A 20,636-nucleotide genomic window follows, 5' to 3' on the forward strand; every position below is an offset into this window, starting at 1 on the left:
AAAACATGGCTAATGTGGAAATTTGTTTTGCGTGGGTTTTATTTCTCTTTCCTCCTCAATATGTGGGGAATGGGAAAGGGAGGGTATGAATTTGGAACTTAAAAAGAAGAGGATAAAAACCAAATAATAGCAGCAAAAGGAAAAAAAATAAAGAATGCAAACACAGAGAAAGTTTAGTACTTGTGAAGCTTGACAGTAAAGAAACTAGCTTAGTTGGAAGGGAAAATTCTTGTTGAAGAGTTGTGAAGAAAATAGATTGGCAACATAGATTTAAAGCCCTGAATAAGAAGACTGAAAGGCAGCATAAAATTTTAAAGCAATGGAATGGTGAGATAAACAGAAAGTCTCAAGAAGACTAAATTGGTTGAATTTAATAGATGATAATTTCTCCAAAACCTATTGCTATTATGGTGATAGGGAATTGTGAACGAGGTTTGTAGGAAGTCTGGGTGTGAGGAGCAGAAGAATTGAATTATTAAGAGACTAATTTGTACCAAGTGTTAGGATAAACACAAAATTTAGGTAAGACAGCATTCCTATTCTCACAAAGCATACATTCTGGCAAAAAAAAAGACGTATCCACAGATAACTAAGATATACAATACATATGAAACATATGAAAGAAATACAGAATAGAAAGCTTTCCTTTTAAGGTTATAGGAAAGGTATTGTTTTGAGGCCTAGATTATGGATTGAGGAAGAATCAGGATAGTCTATCTGGAAATAGATCAGGTTATATATATATTAGCTTTCCAACTTCTCTGTCCCAATTAAAAATTAAATCCTAATTTTTTTCTTCTTACCTGAGAATGAGTCTCATTCTCTTGCAATTGAGTCTTTAATGTCTCATACTCTGAGTTTAGCTTCTCCATTACTTTCTTATATGTGTTTCTGCGTTTTGACAATGCTGTTCTTGCTTTTTGGAGTTTCTAGGAAAAAACACAATGTTGAATATATCAGGATATAATAAAGACAATCCATCAACATTTAAGTAATCACTATAAAGAATATGACAATAGACGGGGTGGAGCCAAGATGGCAGCTGGAAAGCAGGGACTAAGCTCCTCCCCGCAGGTCCCTCCAAACACCTATAAAAATGGCTCTGAACAAATTCTAGAACTGCAGAATACACAAAATAGCAGAGGGAAGCAGGGCTCCAGCCCAGGACAGTCTGGATGGTGGTGGGGTAAGGTCTATCGTGCACGGAGCTGGGAGCAGAGCACAACAGAGCAGAGCCCAGCACGGGCTGCGCCTGGACCAACCAGACCAGAAGCTGGGTAAAACAGGCCCTAGCACCCTGAATCAATGAGCTGTGGCAGTTAATAGACTTCTCAACCCACAAACACCAAAGACAACAGAGAATATTAGTGGGCAAAGCTGCGGGGGACAGAGTGAAGGAGTTCCTGGTTCAGCCACCACCCCAGGGGCAGCGGAGGTGGTGCAGCTACAGAACTAGAACTACAGTTGCTTCCCACCCCAGGCCCACCTGGTGGGAGGAATTAAGTGGCGGATCAGAGCAGGAGAGCACAGCCTGCTTAAGATCTGAGTCAGGTCCTGGTTGGTGGTTCTTGAGGAAGGAGCGCTGTTGTGGCAGAGCTTGCTGTGAGAAATAGCTCTGAGAACAACAGCGCATCCCCTTAAGCTTGGAACAAAGTACTCTCTACTCTGCAAGGAGTTATATCCCGATGAAAAACTCAAGGGTCAAGTAGTTGGCTGGGAACATGGCCAGGCAGCGAAAACGCTCTCAGATCCAGACTCAGACTTTGGAATCTTTCTTTGGTGACAAAGAAGACCAAAACATACAGCCAGAAGAAGTCAACAAAGTCAAAGAGCCTACATCAAAAGGCTCCAAGAAAAACATGAACTGGTCTCAGGCCATGGAAGAGCTCAAAAAGGATTTGGAAAAGCAAGTTAGAGAAGTAGAGGAAAAACTGGGAAGAGAAATGAGAATGATACAAGAAAACCATAAAAAACAAGTCAATGACAGGAATATATATATATATATATATATATATATATATACACATACATACATACATATATATGTGTGTATGTACATATATATGTGTGTGTGTGTGTGTATATATATATATATATATATATATATACATATATATATATGTAGGAGCAAAATATAGTTAGTCTTTCACAACAAAAGTATTGTGGAAGGGTTTTGTATAATGATACATATGTGGCCTATGTTGAATTGCTTGCCTTCTTACAGAGGGTGGGTGGGGAGGAAAAAGGGGAGAGAATTTCAAACTCAAAGTTTTAAAAGAAGATGCTCAAAAAAAGTTTTTGCATGCAACTATGTATATATATATATATATATATATATATATATATATATATATATATATATATATATACACACACACACACACACACACACAGAGGGCACAGGGTGAATTCGATATGAAGGGATGATACATAAAAAAATAAAATCAAATTAAGTGGAGAGGAATATATTGAGAGAGGGAGAAAGGGAGTGATAGAATGGGCTAAAGTATCTCACATAAAAGTGGCAAGAAAAAGCAGTTCTGTTGGGGGGGAAGAGGGGGCAGGTGAGGGGGAATGAATGAATCTCTCTCTCATTGGATTTGACCTGAGGAGGGAATAACATACACACTCAATTGGGTATCTTACTACACAGGAAAGAAGGAGGAAGGAGATAAAAAAGGGGGGATGATAGAAGGGAGGGCAGATAGGGGGAGGAGGTAATCAAAAGCAAATACTTTTGAAAAGGGACAGGGTCAAGGAAGAAAATTGGAAAAAGGGGGATAGGATAGGTAGGAGCAAAATATAGTTAGTCTTTCACAACAAGAGTATTGTGGAAGGGTTTTGTATAATGATACATATGTGGCCTATGTTGAATTGCTTGCCTTCTTACAGAGGGTGGGTGGGGAGGAAAAAGGGGAGAGAATTTCAAACTCAAAGTTTTAAAAGAAGATGCTCAAAAAAAAGTTTTTGCATGCAACTAGGAAATAAGATATACAGGCAATGGGGCATAGAAATGTATCTTGCCCTACAAGAAAGGAAGGGAAAAGGGGATGGGAGGGGAGTGGGGTGACAGAAGGGAGGGCCGATTGGGGAACAGGGGAACCAGAATATATGCCATCTTGGAGTTGGGGGCAGGTAGAAATGGGGAGAAAATCTTTAATTCAAAACCAGTGCTGAAAACTAAGATATTAAATAAATTTTAAAAAAAGAATACGACAATATAGTGATCTTAATCATGGCTGCATCACTGTCCAAAACTCATGAGTAAATCCAAAATACCCTAGGCCCTGCCTAGCAAACACTGCCTTTTGGGGACCTGGTTACATCAACTTGATACAAATTAGGTAGGTTTGCCTACCCTGCCCAAAGTAGCAGGTGAGATGACTAAGGCCCAGTGCCCTGACCCTTGACTACCGACAATATTCTAAGCTATGACCATTAGTGTGAGCAAATTCCCTATGGTGAGCAAATTCCCACCACCTATTACTTCCTTATTACTGGCAAACTAACCCTATCCCTACTTCCATTCTCTCATTCCCATTCACTACAAATCTAATCCACTTATGTCCCACTTCATAGTGAACAAAATTCCCTTCATTCTTGACCTCTTCCTCTCACCTACTTGCTCTCCCTGAGATGTGGATTCCCTTAGATGACCTTGTATTATAACCTAACAGTGGATGCACACCCTCAACACGGTGGTTCTGTATGGGAAATTAATATATTTTGTCCCTCACTGCCACTTCCAGACTCTCCCTTTGCTCATATCACTCAGGACCTTCTCCTTCTTTGAAATTCCATATCCTTTTGCAATCATGGTGGCTGCTGTATACTAGTTCCCAGATCACTTTACTTCCTTTCTCAAGAAAAAAGTCACTGTCTCCTTTGTTCTCCAAATCCTGCCCTTCCTTATACTGGATGACTTCAACATTCATGCTGGTGCTCCCTCAAATTCCCTAACTTCCCAATTCATCAATATCCTCAAATCCCTTGACCTACTATTAAACTGAACCTTAGCCACACACAGAGAAAGTTATACCCTGGATTGGATTTGTTAACCACAAGTCCTCCACTTTCTTAATTTAAAAAAAAAAAAAGACACTTCCTCTATCTGACAATAACCCCCTAATTATCTGGTGGCTCAAGGTACTATAAAGATTAGTTGTTAGAAGAGGCATCTCCACAGTTTCTTAAACTCAAAACTTTGGCATTTCTTGCCAAACTTCTACCCCGAGCTGGAGGAAGTCACGTTGGATAAGCTTATGTTATTAAACTTCAGCTGTGCCCTCATTGGAACGAGGCAATCTTTCTATTACCCCCTATTTCATTTCTTATGGAGCTTTTCCAAACGTTTCTCTCTCCTCAAACCTCTCATGATTCTCCTTTGCACACCTCCCCCCCACCCCAACTCACCTTTTACTTTACTCAGAAAAGTCAGACATTTGACATGAGCTGCCTAGACTATCTTTCTTTTTATCTCAAACCCCTACACATCATTCCCCACTCTCTCCTATCTCCTAGTCTCTTACAATAAGGTGTTCCTTTTTGTGCCCTTGATTTCATTCCCTCTCATCTTCTTGATCAGATTACAACCTGAATTACCCTCCATTTATCCCCATCTTCCATCTCTCTCTACTGGTTCCTTGGCTATTCTTGCCTTTAAGCACATCTGTCTCCTCTACTCTTAAAAAATAGTGATACCAAAAAAATAATAAAAGAAAGGAGGATCAATTAACAGTTTAAAAAAGGGAAGAGTATAAAGAAGCTCAGAAGTTTAAAGAAGCTTGTTATACAAAGTAGCATGGAAGTGTTGCAAGTTCCAGGTTAAATTTCAAAAGAAAAAATGAAGCTGCAAAGGACCGATTTCATAGAGTTTCACAGAAAGTCCTCTTTTTTCTGTTTTCCTTTGTATAGGAAAATGTTGTTTGTTGATGTTTTTCAACATTTTTTAATTATAATAAAAAGGGAATTTTAAAAACCCATACAAAACACCTAAAATCTCCAGACTATAGGAATAAAAAGCTTTTAAAACACAGATATCTACTTAGAGAAGATCAACTAACTGGGCATGCAATAACACCAACAACAAAAACCCTAGACAAACAACACATTAAAAAATCCCCAACTAAACACCAAAATATAAAATCTGAAAATCAAAAGAGAGATGAATAAAATTGAAAGTAAAAAAAACCAACAACACTGAACTAATCAATAAAACTTGGAGATGGTTTTATGAGGAAAAAACCAATAAAATAAACAATTAGCTAATTTGATTTAAAAAAAACCAAATAACAAGTATCAAAAATGAAAAGGGAGAATTCAACTAATGAAGATAAAATACAAGCAATTATTAGAAGCTATTTTGTCCAACTATATGCCACTAAAACTGACAATATAAATAAAATGGATGAATATTTATAAAAAACATATATTGCCCAGATTAACAGAAGAGAAAATAGAATAAAAATTTAAAACAGAGAATAGAAAAAGAAATTGAATGAGCCATAAATAAGATCCCTAAAAGAAAAACCCCAGGACCAGACAGATTTACAAATGAATTCTGCCAAACATTTAAAAAACAATTAATTCCAAAACTACATAAACTGTTTGAAAATATAGGTAAAGAAAGAGCCTAGCAAATTCCTTGTATGTCTTGATCTCTAAACCAGAAAAAGCCAAAACAGAAATTTCCCTAGTGAATATTGTTGCAAAAATTTTAAGTAAAATACTAAGCAAGGAGATTACAGTAATATATCACAAAGATCATATACTTTTATCAGGTGAGGTTTATACACCAGGAATGCAAGGCTGGCTCAATATTAGGAAAACTATAAGCAGTATTACTGACCATATCAATAACAAAAACAACAAAAATCATGATTATTTCAATAGATGCAGAAAAGGCTTTTGACAAAACACAATATTCATTTCTATTAAAAACCCTAAAAACCATAGAAATCAATGGAGCTTTTTCTTAAAATGATTAGTATCTATCTAAAACCAAAAGCAAGCATTATCTGTAATGGATAAAACAGAAACCTTTCCAGTAAGATCAGGGGATGAAGCAAAGATGTAAATTATCACTATTATTATTCAAAATTGTAGTAGAAATGCTACCTACAGCAATGAAACAAGTAAAAGAAAAAAATAAGAATAGGCAATGAGGAAAGAAAATTCACTTTATGCAGATGATGGTTTACTTAGAGAACCCTACATAGCTAAACAAAACCAGTTGAAACAATTAGAGAAAAGAATGAGATAATAACTGACATCTATTATACTGTTTTAAAGTTTGCAAAGTACTCTACATACATTATTTCCCATGTGATTCTCACAAGAAGCTTTTACCTGTCCCCTTTAAAGCTAGTACTTTCCTTCTGAAATTGCTTCCAATTTACCCTCTATAGATCTTATTATTACACAGTTGTTTACATTCTATCCCCTCAATTAGAAAGTGAACTCCTTGAGGGCAGGGGCATCATTTTGTTTTCCCTTCTAGTCCTAGCACTTATTATAGTACCTGGCACATAGTAAGCTTTTAATAAATTGTTAACCGACTGACAACTCTATGAGAGAGGAATTGTCATTATCCTCATTTTATAGATGAAGAAACCAAGGGTAAAAAACATCAAATGACTTGTCCAGGATCCCACAAGTAGAAAGTATCTCTCTCTTTTGTTTGTGATTACTGTGCAAGTGTTTATCCAGTGCTTATATTTTACTAGTTCTAATCTCAGAGCAGAGGGTGAAATTTAAAACAAGTATAAGACACAATTCCTCCCCTCTAGGTCCTAGAGGTGTGTGTGTGTGTTAGGAAGATAAGCTACACACAGGAAAAAGTTAAGTGGATCCCAATTTTGCTTTTTCTTATCCAACCTAATTCCTTACTATATCAGATAATTTTCAGAGGTTATTTTATATTTTAAAATTTTATCTACTAATACTATTAAAATTTCTCCAGTGTTTACTAGTGCCTCTTAAAAACAACAACCTGTACATATGTGGCAATTTGAACTTGAAATAATATTTTTAAAAGACTGAAAAGTGTTGGTACACATTTCTATTTGGCCTAAATAACTTCATTTATTTCTCGTAAAATTCTAAGTTAAAATTCCTTCTCAAAAATATCTATTTACAATATATTATTTAATTCTGAAATGTCATTTTTCTCTTCTGAATGTATTTTTTTTACCATATCTAAATATGTTTAGCTGAAATTGTCATAATTTTATCAAATATGATGGAAACAATTTATATACTGCTTCTCTTTTAATTTTTATATTCATTTTGACATTTAGCATGACTCTTAATACATAAGCAAATAATTTTAAAAAAATAAAGAACCTTTCCAGTAATGTATTAAAGTATTATGAACTGAGAGAGCTTAGAGAAAGGAAAGGATACCGACTTAGGACTCAAAGCACCTGCATTCAAATTCTGTTACTTTACTGCTTGTAGCCCCTCCCCTCTCTGGACCTTAGTCTAACAACAAGTTACACATATAGTACATATATTATCTAATTTGAGCCTTATGGCAACTTTGCGAGATAGTTTCCTCATCAGTAAAATGAAGGTGTTAGATTACATGCTTTCTCAAGGTCCTTTACAGCTCTAAATCCATAACTGTAAGAAAAGAATTTATAGCAATAGCAACACACCTGTAGCATATGTTAGAAGACCTAGAAGGGGAACACTGATAGCCAAATAAGAAACAATTGAGATTCTGATTTTAGAAAACCATGTTGCCACATTACCTTTTTCTTTTCTTCACCTGATGATTTCAAAGCTGGCAAATCACTGTATGTCTCTAGATCTTTCGTCATTTGCTGAATTTTAGCTTTTAGAGAAGTTTGTTCCTCAGTCATTTTACTTTCCAGGAGTTCCATTTTCTGTAAATCCAACTGTAGACGTTGACTATCTGGAATAAAGGCAACCAACCCCATGATTAATCAGAACTTTATGTTTTCTTGACAGAATATAATAATCTCTGCCTGTTTTCATAGAAATAAAAGCACCTTGAGATTTTAGGTGTTACATAAATCTAATGTGATATTGTTGTCCACTACTTGAAAAACTCATGATTTTCTAGTCTTAGCAAATGCTAATTAATTTTTTTATTAAAAATTATAGCTTGAATTTTTGTAGTGCTCTGAAGTTTGCAAAGCATTTTATGCATCCAATCACAATTTGTCTTCAATAATAACCCTGTGAGATAGGTGCTATTATTATCTTTTTTTTTACAGATGAGGAAATTAAAGCTAAGAGAAATGAAATTACCCAAGCTATCAAAGGTTTAAGGCAAGATTTGAACTCGGATCTTTCTGACTAAAAGTTTAATATTCTCTACTGTACTACCTAACTGACTAAATTAATGCTTTTTCTTCATAAAATACCTTTTTATCATTGTTTTCTTTTTTCATTGTGAATAATAGGATGCAATGTGGTATAGCAAAAAGAGCACTGTCTTTGGAGTCAAAAAACCTGAATTTTTTTTGAGGCCATTGTAGTTAAGTGACTTGCTCAGGGTCACACAGCTGGTAATAAGTGACCTAGCTGCCCCCAAAGATCTGAATTTAAATCTTGCCTCTGATGCTAACATGTGTGACCATAGGCAAGTCACTTAATCTTTTTGGGCCACAGATTCCTCATCTGTAAACTGGACTAGTTAGTCTCAGATGTCCCTTCTATCTCCAGGTATAGGATCCTATGATAATGGCGGTGCAAAAATAAGGAGCAGCATCTCTTACTACAGTAAGTCAGAAAATTTACTAAAAATTATTAAATAAAGTTCTGAGATAATAAAACCAAGGTGAAAAGTCAAGCAATATATCACTTAATTGCTCCAGTTTATTTAAAAATGGAATTTTGGGATATCTATATAAACTAGTCTCTGCGTCCAGAATTTAAAAGAAACAATCATCTGGTTCTTGTATCTAGTTGTAAAGATAGTATAAAACAGAATAATAAGCTTTCAATTTTCTGTCAGGGTATGATACTAGAGTACTGTCTTTAAATACTTGATTAATAGGTGATTTCCATACGTAACAACATATGGACTATAAATTTTCAAGAATACAACAAAATACATAACACAAAAATTAGAATCTGACTTTGATGATTCTGAAGAGTCAGAATCTTGCAGTGTTTTGTGGCATTATTATGAATATTATCACTGTAATCCATATGGATCTGTAAAAGTTCTGGCTAATAAAAATGTCTGGTTTATACATTGCTGGCTATAACTTTTAGAACTATAAGGGCCCTTAGATATAATCTAGGTAATGCTCTCATTTTACAGATAATAAACCAAGGCCAAAGAAGTTAAGCTACTTGCCTAAAAATATTATAGCCAGTCAGTGATAGAACTAGGACTAGAACTCAGACCAAGTCTTGACTTCTAGGATAGTACTCTTTTTAATTTTTTAACCATGCCATGCTAAAGCTAGTTTTTACCCTGTTATATCTAAAGGCATGGCCCTACCAAGGTAAAATGAAAAAATTCCATTAATTTGAAGCCAGAAAACTTGAATTCAAATCTTGTTTCAGATATAAGCTAACCTTTCAAAGCTTCAGTTTCCACATCTGTAAAATATGACTAATAGTTATGTTATTTATTTTACTGGGTTATTATGAGGATCTAGTATGAAAATCCGTATACCATATACATATGCCCAAATCAGTATCATAATTATAATTTTTATTTAATTATATGGTGGTTCTTCAATTTAGAATGAATTGGTCTAGAGTACAAATTTATTTGCAAAACAATACAAAGGAAGATGTTCGGAAAGATTTGAAAGTAAGTCTGCAGAAAGCTAAGAGTGAAAACTAACTAAGCCATATTACCCCAAGAACATTTCTATATGGAACTGGAAGGACAATAAATAGATGAAAAATGAAACAGATATTTTTTTGTGTTTCTATGCTAAACGGTTCTCATCAATAAGAACTTACTAAGCACCTACTTTATTTTAGGCATTATGCTGCATTTTGGGGATACAAAGACAAAAAATAAAGTCTTTGTTCTCAAAAGGAGCTTACATTTTATAAGTGAAAAGAAAATGAACACATATGAGTATAATGCAGGCTCTGTGGAGATGATCCCAACTCATCTTTGTACTCTTGGGATGAATTAGGGCCCCAGAACTGTCATTCCCCTCAAGGTTTTAGGGATTAAACCTGAGAGGTTGGTGGGTGGTCTTTTTGGTATTGTAGCTCCCACCATGATTATTAGTTGATACCAATTAAGTCAGGCAGATGTAATTAGCTTTTAAAATGGTATATTCAGTAAGGTGGCATATATATAGTAAGAGTAGCTGATACAAAACATCCTCCCCCTAAGTTTGACACACACTCTCCCACCAACGTACACAGAGTTCAGAGGAAAGTGGACTCGAGCTTAGAGCATGTGATGAGGTAAAGGGATAATTCATAGCCTCTCACCGCTTAGAAATTCCTTTCTCCCTTTGTTGGGGGGAACTTACAAGGTTCCTTTAAGCGTGGATACATAATTGGGAGTCATTGTTACAGAGATGATCATTACATGCATAGGAATTAATGAGGTCACCAAAAAAAGGGAGTGGAAAGAGAAAAGAAGAGGGCCCTGCATAAAGTCTTGGGGATATACCCATAGCAAGGGAGAGAGGCATGGTGGCACGAATGATGATCTGGCAAAGGAGACTAAGAAGGAAAGGCTAGATAGGCAGGAAGAGAACCAAGAGAAAGCAGGGTCACAAAAATCCAGAGACTATCCACAATGATAATGGCAATGCTATTTTTGGATCTCAGTTCTTAATATATAATATGGAGAATTGGAAATAGTTGTTTGCATGTTTTCATCCCCATTAGATTGTGAATTCCTTAATAGCAGGGATTGTTTTTGCCTTTCTTTGTATCACTAGCACTTAGCACATAGTTAATGATTAATAAAATGCTTCTTTACTTGACTTGACTTTCTGGCTATGCACCTGTGCTCCATCCTCCACTTCCACCCCAATATTCTAAACTCTGGCCCTGGACCCTGGACCTCTGATTGGTGGCCATTCTTCATTTCTGGCTCAGACCCATACCTATCATATTATTCCTTTAATGCCAGGGTTCTACATGCTATCCTTCTCACTGCCCCCCCCCCCCCCACTTCTCATCTCTCACATTTCTAACTCTGGTTCTGAAAAAAACTAACTAAATAAACACTATCAAAACATTTCTCTCTGGTCACCACTCCCCTACATGTGTTGCCTTCCTCTATTACAATATAAGTTCCTCAAAGGCAGTGAATGTCTGGCTTGCTTGTATTTGTATCCCCAGTGCTTAATAAATGCTGTTTCATTCATTCAACAAATGTGAACAGCCTTTTCTAAGAGTTTGACTGAGAAAGGGATGAAAGATATAGGACAATAAATTCAGGGTCTCATCAAATTTTTAAAGAGAAACATGAGCATGTTTGAAATAATTAGAACTCTTCATTCCATAAAAAGGTATAATGACAACAATTAAAAAAATATAATATTTTTCTCTTCACATTAGGCAGTTAGGGAATAACTGGAGGTGGAATTAGAAAACTAGGACTCAGTTCAGCTCTGCCACTTATCATGTAATTTGAGCAAGTTGCGGAAGCCTCTGACCTTCAATTTTCTCAAATATAAATGGAGATTAATTAACATATATCAGCTATCTTATCGTGTGGCTTTGTTTTGAGAAGTAAACATTAAAAAGGTATTTAAGGAATTTTATAAATTGTCTATATAAATGCCAATTATTATCACGTGAAAAGTACTATGTAGAATGTGCCAACTCAAGAAATAATATGCGTTGAAAATATAAACACATTCAAGAACGTTTTAAATAAGTCTATAACAGGTTAAAGGATGCCTAGTAATGTTTGAACCACATCTTTAACCTTTTTGAATGATGTCATGGAGAGGAATTAAGTGTTCCTACAAAATATCCCTTGTTGACACTGGTAAAGAGACAGAATGATGGGAAAGGTAATTAAAGGATAACTTAAAAACTACTTGACATTTTTCAAAAGTAGTGAATTAAAAAACAATTAGGTTAAAACAGTAAAGATATTTTAAATTCTAGAAATGATTTTTCTAAATTAACTAGTTTTGTGATTATGATTTTTAAAAGGTTTATTTGATTAATTTTATATTTTTAAGCTCCAAATAAAATTTTACTATGTTTCTCAGAAGACCTTGCTTATCAATTGACTAGTTTTTAAAATATTAAGCTTTGCTGCAGTATTTATATAAATATAAACTTATAATAGTAAGTTCTCTTAAAGGAAATCAGGCACAGCTAAGATGCAATGTTAATAATAGAAATAATAAGCAAATATTATAATAGAGTCTTATTTATATATTAAAACAAATGGTTCAACTCAATTTTATTCATTTCAGCAAGCAAGTCCTCAAAGAGCTTACAGTTTATTAGGGATTTATACTTATCAAAAAAAAGTAAAACCAAGATAATTTGAGAAAGGAGAAAGTACTAATAAGTTGGAGGATCAACAAATGCTTCCCACATGTCAGCACTTGAAGCTAAGAATTCTAAGAGGCACAGGTGAGAGAAATCATTCAAGATATAGTGGGATGGGGGAATGGAATGCCAAGTTCATAGGTAAGCCAGTACAGCTAGAACAGAGGTTGTGGTTGTCCTTCATTCTCAAAGAGGACCATGACATCAGGAACAGGATGCCATGACTTGCAATTCAAGTGGGTTTAAGTGAGAGAGGGCTGTGCAGTCACCAGCCTCACTTTCTCCTCTGGAGCCACAGGCCAGAACAGAGAGAATTAGAAGGACAGTAATAGAAAATTGGTCTGAAAATACAGACTGGAGCCAGACTGTGAGGGGTTTTAAATGTCTGGTTGAGGAGTCTGTATTTTATCATAGAGGCAATCACGTGCTACTATAGATTTTTGAGCACAGTCTGACCTGTGCTTGAGGGAATTTATTTTGACAACTTATATGGAGGATAAGAAAAGGGAGAGACTGGAGAGAGAAACTGACACCATTTGTAAGACTACTGCTAGGCAAGAGGTGATGAGAGCTAAACTTTGGTGGTGCCTGTGTGACGGAAGAGAAAGGAATGAGAGAGATGCAGTGGAGGTAGAACTAATGACATTTGGGTTATTGATTGGATTGAGTGAGGGAGAGTGAAGAATTGGGGATGACTGAGGTTGTAAAATTTGGTTACTAAAACAATGGTGGTACTCTTTAATATAAATAGAAAAGTTTCTAGCACGGGCACATAAATGGGGGGAAATAGAGCATTTCAAATGTGGAATTTGAGATGATAATGGAACATTAAGGTGTATGTCTAGCAGAAGTTGGTGATGCAGGATTGAGCTCTGGAGATTTGGACTAAATATATAGATTTGAGGTATCTGTATACAGCTGATGAATGAACCCATAAATACAGGTGAGATGGCCAAGAAAAGGGGGTAAAAAAAGTTGAGAAGAGGGACAAGGACAAAACCTTAGGGTACACTCAAGTGACTATAAGTATGGTATGAATGATTAGCAATTAAAATCCAGGCAAGGCGCTATTGTATTAAAAATTCATCATGGACAAGAGTTGTGTACCTTTCTTTCTTTGCAGGAGGTGGAGAGACAAGGAGGAGATACAGATAGCTGATTTCAATGGTTTTAGGAACTCCAATGAGGAAGCTCCTTTATGCCAATGCAAATTAGTAAGTGTTCTGCAATTTATAATCCTGGGGAATTGACTGGGGATACTGAGAATAAATTATGTGATTTATCCAGGATCACACAGCCAGCACATTTCAAAGGCAAAGCTTTGAAAACCAAAACTTTCTGATTCTGATGCTCTTTAGTATACCACATTTCCTTTGTCTTTCTATATGTGAATATTGGGATTCAATATGAAAAGAAGAAAAAATTGTTTGCTCACAATTATATTTTTCTTAATCTTATGCAGTCTGAAAAAAACGAATACAGCACTACCAAAATTATTTTTTAAAGTTGGTTTCATTAACATATAAAAAAAAGAAAACTTAGCTTTACTTAAGAGGTTTGTAACTTAAGTGTGGGGCAGTTAGGTGGCTCAGTGGACAGAGTGTCATGAGTCAGTAAGACTCATCTTTCTGAATTAAAATATGGCCTCAGATACTAGCTGTGTGACCCTGGGCAAGTTATTTAACCCTATTTGCCTCAGTTTTCTCATATGTAAAATGAGTTGAAGAAGGACATGGCAAACCACTCTAGTATTATTGCCTAGCAAACCCCAAATGGGGTCATGAAGAATCAGACATGACTGAAACGACTCAACAACAACAAACGTAAGTGCATGGCTAATTTAAAGATACATCGTGCAATAAATTTAAGAATTATCCAACTTAAGTCTTTTTATAGAAAAGGGGAAAATAATTGGTTAGTATAGGGTAAAGTTTATCTTCTTTCAACAACAATTTCAATTAAAAGCAAAAAAGATCCTTTAGGGGAAGAGACAGGAAGAGGATACAGTCTAGTTCCTTCTGATATGCAATGAAATTGCAGAGTTTAGCAAGCAGTGTGTTCACAGTAGCAAAATCTCAGACGAACTATTTTGACCCAGTGAAATATTTCTGAGAAACTATGCCATCAGCATATTTGTTTACTCCCTGGAGTTTCCTTTCTAAAAATATAAATAAAAGCTGTAGTTGACAGACAGCTTGCCTCTATTAATGCAATACACTATGGAAACTAGGAGAATCCCTTACTTCAGCCACAGGGTGATAATTTCTTATTATGTTTGGGAAACATTCCAAAAATTGGAATGTACAACCCATTATCCCTGAAAAATGGATGTTGTTTATTGTAAATCTCTTATTGTAACTATAAGATTCAGGAAATTTCCAGAAGGAAAAATGCATATATAGATATTAAACACACACACACACACACACACACACACACACACACACAGTTAAAACGAACACTGAAAAGGAAATCTGAGTAGGTGGATGAAATTATACATTATAGTCAGTACCCAAAGATCTTATTAAGGGTTAATTTCTAGTAAAGTTTTTTCTAAATCACAGAAGTAAACAATGCTCATATTGAGTTGCATGCTCATTCTTTTCTTTCTCCTTATAAATTTTAAAAATAATTTTCCTTTTATTTATTTGATATTTTTTTAGTTTTCAACATTGATTTCCACAAGATTTTGAGTTACAAATTTTCTCCCCATTTCTACACTCCCAAGATGCTGTATATTCTGATTGCCCCTTTCCCCACTCTGCCCTCCCTTCTGTCACTCCACTCCACCCCCCAATCCCCTTTCTTTCTTGTAGGGCAAGATAGATTTCTATATCCCATTGCCTGCATGTCTTATTTCCCAGTTACATGTAAAAATAACTCCTTTTTGAGCATTTGTTTTTAGAACTTTGAGTTCCAAATTTTCTCCCTTCTTCCCTCCCTACCCACCCTCTTTGAGAAGGCAAGCAATTCAACATAGGCCACACATGTATCTTTATGCAAAACACTTCCATAACAGTCATGTTGTGAAAGACTAACTATATTTCCCTCCATCCTATCCTGTCCCCCTTTATTCAATATTTTCCCTTGACCCTGCGCCTTTTCAAAAGTGTTTGCTTTTGATTACCTCCTTCCCCAATCTGTGCTCCCTTCCATCATTCCCCCTTTTATCCCCTTCCCCCCTTTCTTGTAGAGTAAGATACCCAATTGAGTGTGTATATTATTCCCTCCTTAAGTCAAATCTGATGAGAACAAGATTTGCTCATTCCCTTTTACCTGCTCCCTCTTCCCTTCCAACAGAACTGCTTTTTCTTGCCACTTTTATGTGAGATAATTTACTCCATACTATCTCTTTCGTTCTCCTTCTTCCAATATATTCCTCTCTCACCCCTTAACTGTATTTATTTATATTTAGATGTCATCACTTCATATTCAACTCACCCTGTGCCCTTTGTCTAAATATATATATATATATATATATATATATATATATATATGTATATGTATATTCCATTCAACTACACTAATACTTGAAAAGGTTTCATGAATTACAAATATCATGTTTCCATGTAGGAATGTAAACAAAACAGTTCAACTTTAATAAGTCCCTTATGATTTCTCTTTTCTGTTTACCTTTTCATGCTTCTCTTGATTCTTGTATTTGAAAGTCAAATTTTCTCTTCAACCCTGGTCTTTTCACTGAGAAAGCTTGAAAGTCCTCTATTTAATTCAAAATCCATATTTTGCCCTGGAGTATTATACTCTGTTTTGCTGGGTAGGTGATTCTGGGTTTTAATCCTAGCTCCTTTGACCTCCGGAATATCATATTCCAAGCCCTTTGATCCCTTAATGTAGAAGCTGCTAGATCTTGTGTTATCCTGATTGTGTTTCCACAATACTCAAATTGTTTCTTTCTGGCTGCTTGCAAAATTTTCTCCTTAACCTGGGAACTCTGGAACTTGGCGACAATATTCCTAGGAGTTTTCTTTTTGGGGTCTTTTTCAAGAGGCAATCAGTAGATTCTTTCAATTTCTATTTCACCCTCTCATTCTAGAATATCAGGGGATACCTAGAATATCAATTTCCTTCATAATTTCTTGAAAGACTATATCAAGGCTCTTTTTTTGATCATGGCTTTCAGGTAGTCCAATAATTTTAAAGTTATCTCTCTTGGATCTATTTTACAGGTCAGTGGTTTTTCCAATGAGATATTTCACATAGTCTTCCATTTTTTCATTCTTTTGGTTCTGTTTTATAATTTCTTGATTTCTCATAAAGTCACTAGCTTCCATTTACTCCACTCTAATTTTTAAGGTAGTACTTTCTTCAGTGGTCTTTTGGACCTCCTTTTCCATTTGGCTAATCTTGCCTTTTAAGGCATTCTTCCCCTCATTGGCTTTTTGGGGCTCTTTTGCCATTTAGATTAGTCTATTTTTAAGGTGTTATTTTTTTCAGTATTTTGAGTGGTCTCCTTTAGCAGGTCATTGACTTGTTTGTCATGATTTTCTTGCATCACTCTCATTTCTCTTCCCAATTTTTCCTTTACTTTTCTTACCTGCTTTTCCAAATGCTTTTTGAGCTCTTCCATGGCCTGAGACCAATTTATATTTTTCTTTTTTTATTAGATTTTTTATTTTTAGTTTACAACACTCAGTTCTCTACATGTTCTTGAGTTTCAAATTTTCTTCCCTTCCCTTCCCTCCCCTCCCCCATCCCCCCAAGACAGCATGCAGTATGATATAGATTCTATATAAACCTTTGCATTAAACTTATTTACACAATAGTCGAGTTGCCAAGAATTATGCCCAATGGAATGAATCATGAGAGAGAAGAAACAAAACCAAAAAGAAGAGGAAAAAAAGAGAGCAAAGAGTTTGCTTCAATCCGCATTTAGACTCCACAGTTCTTTCTCTGAATGTAGATAGCTTTTTCCATCATGAGGCTTTGGAAGCTGTCTTTGAATCTTGTATTGCTGAGGAGAGCCAAGTCTATCAAAGTTAGTCATCGCAGAATCAATATGTCTATGATTGTGTACAATGTTCTCCTGGTTCTGCTCCTCTCACTCAGCATCATATCATGTAGGTCTTTCCAGGTTATTATGAAGTCCGTATCTTCCCCATTTCTTATAGCGCAATAGTATTCCATTACATTCATATACCACAACTTATTCAGCTATTCCCCAATTGATGGGCATTTCCTTGATTTCCAATTCTTTGCTACCACAAAAAGAGCTGCTATACATATTTTTGTACATACAGGTCCCTTTCCCACTTGTGTTATCTCTTTGGGATACAACCTTGGAAGTGGTATTGCTGGGTCAAAGGGCATGCACATTTTTATAGCCCTTTGGGCATAGTTCCAAATCGCTCTCCAAAATGGCTGGATCTGTTCACAACTCCACCAACAATGTAACAATGTTCCAATTTCCCCACATCCTATCCAGCATTTATAATTTTCCTGCTTTTTCATGTTAGCCAATCTGACAGGAGAGATGTGGTACCTAAGAGTTGATTTGATTTGCATTTCTCTAATCAATAGTGATTTAGAGCATTTTTTCATATGCCTATAGATGTCTTTAATTTCTTCCTCTGAAAACTGCCTGTTCATATCCTTTGAACATTTCTCAATTGGGGAATGGCTTTTATTCCTAGAAATTTGGCTCAGTTCCCTGTATATTCCAGATATGAGACCTTTATCAGAGACACTGGTTATAAAGATTTTCTCCCAATTTTCTGTTTCCCTCCTAATCTCTGTTGCATTGGCTTTGTTTATGCAAAAACTTTTCAGTTTAACCTAATCAAAATTATCCATTTTGCATTTTGTATTGCTCTCTCTCTCTCTCTTGTTGGGTCATGAATTCTTCCCTTTCCCCTATATCTGATAGGTAAACTATTCCCTGCTCTCCCAAATTGCATATAGTATCAGCCTTTATTTCTAAATCATGAACCCATTTTGACTTTATTTTGGTATATGGTATAAGATATTGGTCTATACCCAGTTTCTGCCATACCATTCTCCAATTTTCCCAGCAGTTTTTGTGGAATAGTGAATTCTTAGCCCAGAACCTGGATTCTTTGGGTTTATCAAAGAGTGGATTGCTATAGTACTTGACTTCTGTTTCTTGTGTACCTAATCTATTTTAGTGATCCACCATTCTGTTTCTTAGCCAGTACCAGGTAGTTTTCATGACTGCTGCTTTATAGTACAGTTTAATATCTGGTATGGCTAGGCCACCTTCCCTAGCATTTCTTTTCATTAATTCTCTTGATATTCTGGACCTTTTGTTCTTCCAGATGAATTCTGTTATTATTTCATCCAGCTTTGTAAAATAATTTTTTGGTAGTTCGATTGGCATGGCACTGAATAAGTAAATTAATTTAGGTTAAAATTTCACATTTTTCTTGAAGACTTTTGATGGAGGCTTTTGATGTAGGCTCTTTGACTTTGCTGATTTCTTCTGGTTGTATATTTTGATCTTGTTCGTCACCAAAAAGTTTCAATAGTCTGAGTCTTTTGCTGCTTGCTCATGTTCCCAGCCAACCTCTTGACCCTTGAGGTTTTGTCAGGGTATTACTACCTTCAGAGTGGTGAGTGCTTTGTCCCAAGCTTCAGGGGTCTTGCACTGCTGTTTTCAGAGCTACTTCAACAAAACTAGCTCTGCCATACTAGTGCTCCTCCTCCCCCAAGAACTGCCAATCAGGACTGCGACCCAGATTTAAGCAGGGCAAAGAAAGAGAACCCTGCCTCTGCACCAGCAAAGCAATCCCTGCACTCCCTCTCTGATCTGCCACTTAATTCCTCCCACTGGGTGGCCCTGGGGCCAGAAGCGACTGCAGCTGGAGCTCTGGAAGCAGCCTCAGGAGCTTCTTGCTGCTGCTGCTGCTGCACCATCTCTGTCACCCCCGGGGCTGGGGCCAGACCATGCACTTCTCTCACCCTGATCCAGAAGTTTTCCCACTGACCTAAGTTATCTTTGGCGTTTGTGGGTTGAGAAGTCTGGTAACTGCTACAGCTCAGTGATTCATGGCCCTACAGCCTACTCAGCCGATCTCCTCAGCGCCTGGTCTGTCCTGGTGCAGCTCCCCCAGGCTGGGCTCAGCCCCCAGCATTGTGCAATAGACCCTTCCCAGTGATCATCCAGGCTGTCCTGGGTTGGAGACCTGCTTCCCTCTGCTATTTCATGGGTTCTGTTGCACTAGAATTTGTTCAGAGCCATTTTTTACAGGTGCTTTGGAGGGATTTGGGGGAGAGCTTAAGCAAGTCCCTGTTTTCCAGCTGCCATCTTGGCTCCACCCGCCACATGCTCATTCTTAACCCCATGTAATCAGGGAAATACAATTGATAGATTTTTAAAGGAAGGGAAAAGTGAAGGAATAGAGAAAGAGATTCTGCATATGTTTTTGAATGCTAAATTTGGTGATGTTGATGGGTTTTTTTCCTATTTTATGTTTCCTGAATAACTATGACAGGATGAATTCCCCTTGCTAAATGATTTAGTTGGTCTTCAGAAAATTGACAATAGCTTGGTTTCATTAATATTGACATTGGCTGAGGTTTTTAAACAACACAACAACCTGATGGTATAATATGATTGAAATACACCAACAATCAAAAAAGAGTTTTATTTTTAAATACATTTTTTATTTCACTAAATATTTCCCAATTAGATGAAAAACTTTTTAACATAAATTAAAAAATTTTTGAGTTATAAATTCTCTCCCTCCCTCCTAACCCTCTCTTCTTTGAGAAGGTAAGCAATTTAATATCAACTATACATGTGAAGTAATGCAAAATATATTTCCATATTGGCAGTGCTGCAAAAGAAAATACAAACAAAAAAACCCAAGAGAAATAAAGTAAAAGAAGAATGCTTCAATCTGCATTACAGTTCACCAGTTTTTTTCTGGAGGTGGATAGCATTTTTCATCATGGGTCCTTTGGAATTGTCTTGGATCATTGTCTTGACCAGAGTTAGCTAAGTCTTTCATAGTTATCATTTTTACCATAATGCAATTGCTGTGTACAATATTCTCCTGGTTCATTTCACTTTGCCTCAGTTCACATAAATCTCCTCCCACTTCTTTTTTTAAACCATCATGCTCATCATTTCTTACGGCACAATAGTACTTCATCACAATAATATACCTCAACTTGTT

General features: G+C 36.1%; 1 protein-coding gene across 1 annotated transcript in view; it reads right to left on the reverse strand.

Annotated features, from left to right (window-relative positions):
• The window catches only part of IFT74 (intraflagellar transport 74), a 171,317-nt gene that overhangs the window by 11,109 nt on the left and 139,572 nt on the right, over positions 1-20,636 (reverse strand). The window contains exons 17-18 of the mRNA XM_036739092.1: positions 7,755-7,918; positions 804-929 (exon numbers count right to left, since the gene is read on the reverse strand). Coding sequence (XP_036594987.1) covers positions 804-929; positions 7,755-7,918 — 290 coding nt within the window. The remainder of the gene's footprint in view (positions 1-803; positions 930-7,754; positions 7,919-20,636) is intronic.

This window comes from Trichosurus vulpecula, chromosome 9 (genome assembly GCF_011100635.1).
Source record: "Trichosurus vulpecula isolate mTriVul1 chromosome 9, mTriVul1.pri, whole genome shotgun sequence".
Classification (NCBI taxonomy): Eukaryota; Metazoa; Chordata; class Mammalia; order Diprotodontia; family Phalangeridae; genus Trichosurus; species Trichosurus vulpecula.